The 2,500-nt window shown below is 63.8% G+C and overlaps 1 protein-coding gene across 1 annotated transcript in view; it reads left to right on the top strand.

Annotated features, from left to right (window-relative positions):
• The window catches only part of LOC113819087 (gastrin/cholecystokinin type B receptor), a 6,292-nt gene extending 4,122 nt beyond the window's left edge, over window positions 1–2,170 (top strand). The window contains exon 2 of the mRNA XM_070128637.1: window positions 213–2,170. Within this exon, the coding sequence (XP_069984738.1) occupies window positions 213–1,598 (1,386 nt within the window). The 3' untranslated portion in view covers window positions 1,599–2,170. The remainder of the gene's footprint in view (window positions 1–212) is intronic.
• The last annotated feature ends 330 nt before the right edge of the window (window positions 2,171–2,500 follow it).

Here is a 2,500-nt window from a genome sequence, read left to right as displayed (position 1 = left end):
TGCTAATTAGCTTACTTGTGGAGCCATCGATCTGCTAACAAAATCCACAGAAAAAATAGTGGACAGTATGATTACCCGGTTGATAATAGATCGACCGAGAGAAATATATGTAGATAGGTAGACATATATCCATACATATATATGTATATGTATGTAGATAGATAGATAGATCTATATACATATATATGTGAGTGACAATGTGTCTCCCTCAGGCTCCCTCCGCCGGGTGGGCGGCCGTGACCCTGGCCACGCTGCAGGTGGGCGTGTTCGTGGTGGGCGTGCTGGGCAACGTGTCGGTGGCAGCGTCCGTGTGGCGGCGCGGGACGGGCGGCCAGCAGCAGCCGGGCTCGCACCGCCACTCGCTCTTGCTGTCGCTGGCGCTGGCGGACCTGCTGGTCAGCGTCCTGTGCCTGCCCGCCGCCGCCGTGCGCCTGCTGGCCCTGGCGTGGGCGGCGCCGCCCGTGCTGTGCCCCCTGCTGGCCGCCGCGCAGAACACCGCGCACGCCGCCTCCACGCTGTCGCTGGCGCTGCTGGCGCTCGACCGCTACCTGTCCGTCCGCCGCCCCAAGCTGGCCCCGCGCGTGTCCGCGCTCACCGTCCGCCTGCTGGCGCTGCTGTGGCTGCTGGCGGCGCTGGCGGCGCTGCCCCGCGGCCTGGCGTCCCGCGTGCGGCCCCCGGGCGGCACCTGCGGCGAGGCGTGGCCGGCGCCCTCGCCCAGGATCGCCTACCACGTGGCCGTGGCGCTCGTGGTGCACGTGCTGCCCTGCGCCGCCGTCGTGCTGTGCCACGCCGCCGTGGCCGCGTCGCTGCGGCGCCGCGGCCTGGAGGACACCCGGCTGAACCTGCGGCCGCGGCAGGTGATCATCATGGCGCGCGACTGCAGCGTGGGCGGCGCCAACAACCACAAGATCGTGGCGGCGGCGTCGAGCGAGGAGGACTCGGACGCGCAGGAGGACGAGCGCGCCGCCATGGGCGTCCGCGAGGCCGCCCTGCAGGCCACGCGCGACGCCGGCCGCGGCAGGGGGCCGCAGCCGCCGCCCAGGGCCGCCGCGGCCATGAAGCCGGCGCGCAACGTGCACACCATCATCCGCGCGCACCGCCGCATGCGGCTGCGCGGCCCGCCCAACCCGCCCTCCATCTTCACCTCGTACCGCGGCCACTCCGTCGAGACGCGGCGCCGCCTGGCCCGCCTGCTGGTGGCTCTGGGCGCCGTCTTCGCCGCCTGCTGGCTGCCCTACGCGGCGGCGCTCGTGGCGTGGGCGTGCCGCGACGCGCCCGCCACGCGCCACGCCCTCGAGGCCACGCTGGCGCTCGGCCACGCGCACTCGGCCGTCAACCCCGTGGTGTACTGGCTCATGAACCGCGCCTTCCTCGCCTCGCTGCACCGCCTCCTCACCGCCCACCTGCGCCTCCCCAGCGGCCTCGCCTGCAGGGGCGGCTGCGCGCGCCCCGACTGCCTGGCGCGCCCGCCCGCGCCGCCCTGGGCAGGCAACTCGTCCACCAACGAGGACAACCTGGGCGCCTTCCACCCCAAGTACCTCAACCCGCACGCCCTCCGCCCACAGGCCTCCCGCTGCACCTCGCACTACTTCCACTAGCGCGCCCGTGGTCCCGCGACAGCCGCCCACGCCGGCGCTGCCTCGCTCAGAGCAACTCATGGCCTCCTGGACCACCCACAGAACCTTTATTAGCAAATCCCCCCCCCCCCCTCGCTGCCACCAATATCCCTAGACCACGGGGTCTCCATCTAGAATATTCTCTCAGAACCAAATCGATGCAAATATTCGTCCGGTTTACACGGATCTCTCTGAGGCATCCTACACGAGCACCCGATAGGACCCTCGACGCCGCTAGGAAAGGCCGCGTTGTGTCCGGCATCTTGGGACGTGGACTTGTCGGCCGCCTCAGTCCGGTCCAATCAGTTACCTACGAGGGACTTGGGTCTCTGAACACAAAAATAGTCTTATGTATATACTTACGCAAAATACTTACAAATCAAACTTAGGTGGGAAGCGTCTACTCTAAGTTGATGATCACTGGCAAAAAAAAAAAAAAAAAAAAGGAAAAGAGTGAATGAGACTTTGAGGAAAATGTGTCTTGTTTTCTTGCCGCTTCTGAGTCCCCGGTCAGAGGCGTCCTGAGGTGTCTTGGCAGGAATATATTTTTATATTTTAGCGGATCATACTGAGTAGTGATAATTCTACGTATATATATATATATATATATATATATATATATATATATATATATATATATATATATATATATATATATCATCGCACATACACACACTGCATCAACCAAACCAAAAGGAGTGTGTCAGCAACCAACCCGCAGGCGACGAGAGGAGACGCCCCCCCCCCCTCCCCCAGCCTTGACTGTCCCTCCAGCGCCGCCTGAAGAGGCCCTCCCTCTTGAGGTCCTGCCGCCGAAGACACGACCGGCCTCGACGCCCTCGGAGGCTCGTGCAGCCCAGGCAGCCGCTTCCGGATCTCGAACA

The sequence above is a fragment of the Penaeus vannamei genome, chromosome 13 (assembly GCF_042767895.1).
Source record: "Penaeus vannamei isolate JL-2024 chromosome 13, ASM4276789v1, whole genome shotgun sequence".
NCBI lineage: Eukaryota > Metazoa > Arthropoda > Malacostraca > Decapoda > Penaeidae > Penaeus > Penaeus vannamei.
This window is presented reverse-complemented; position numbering and strand designations above follow the sequence as displayed.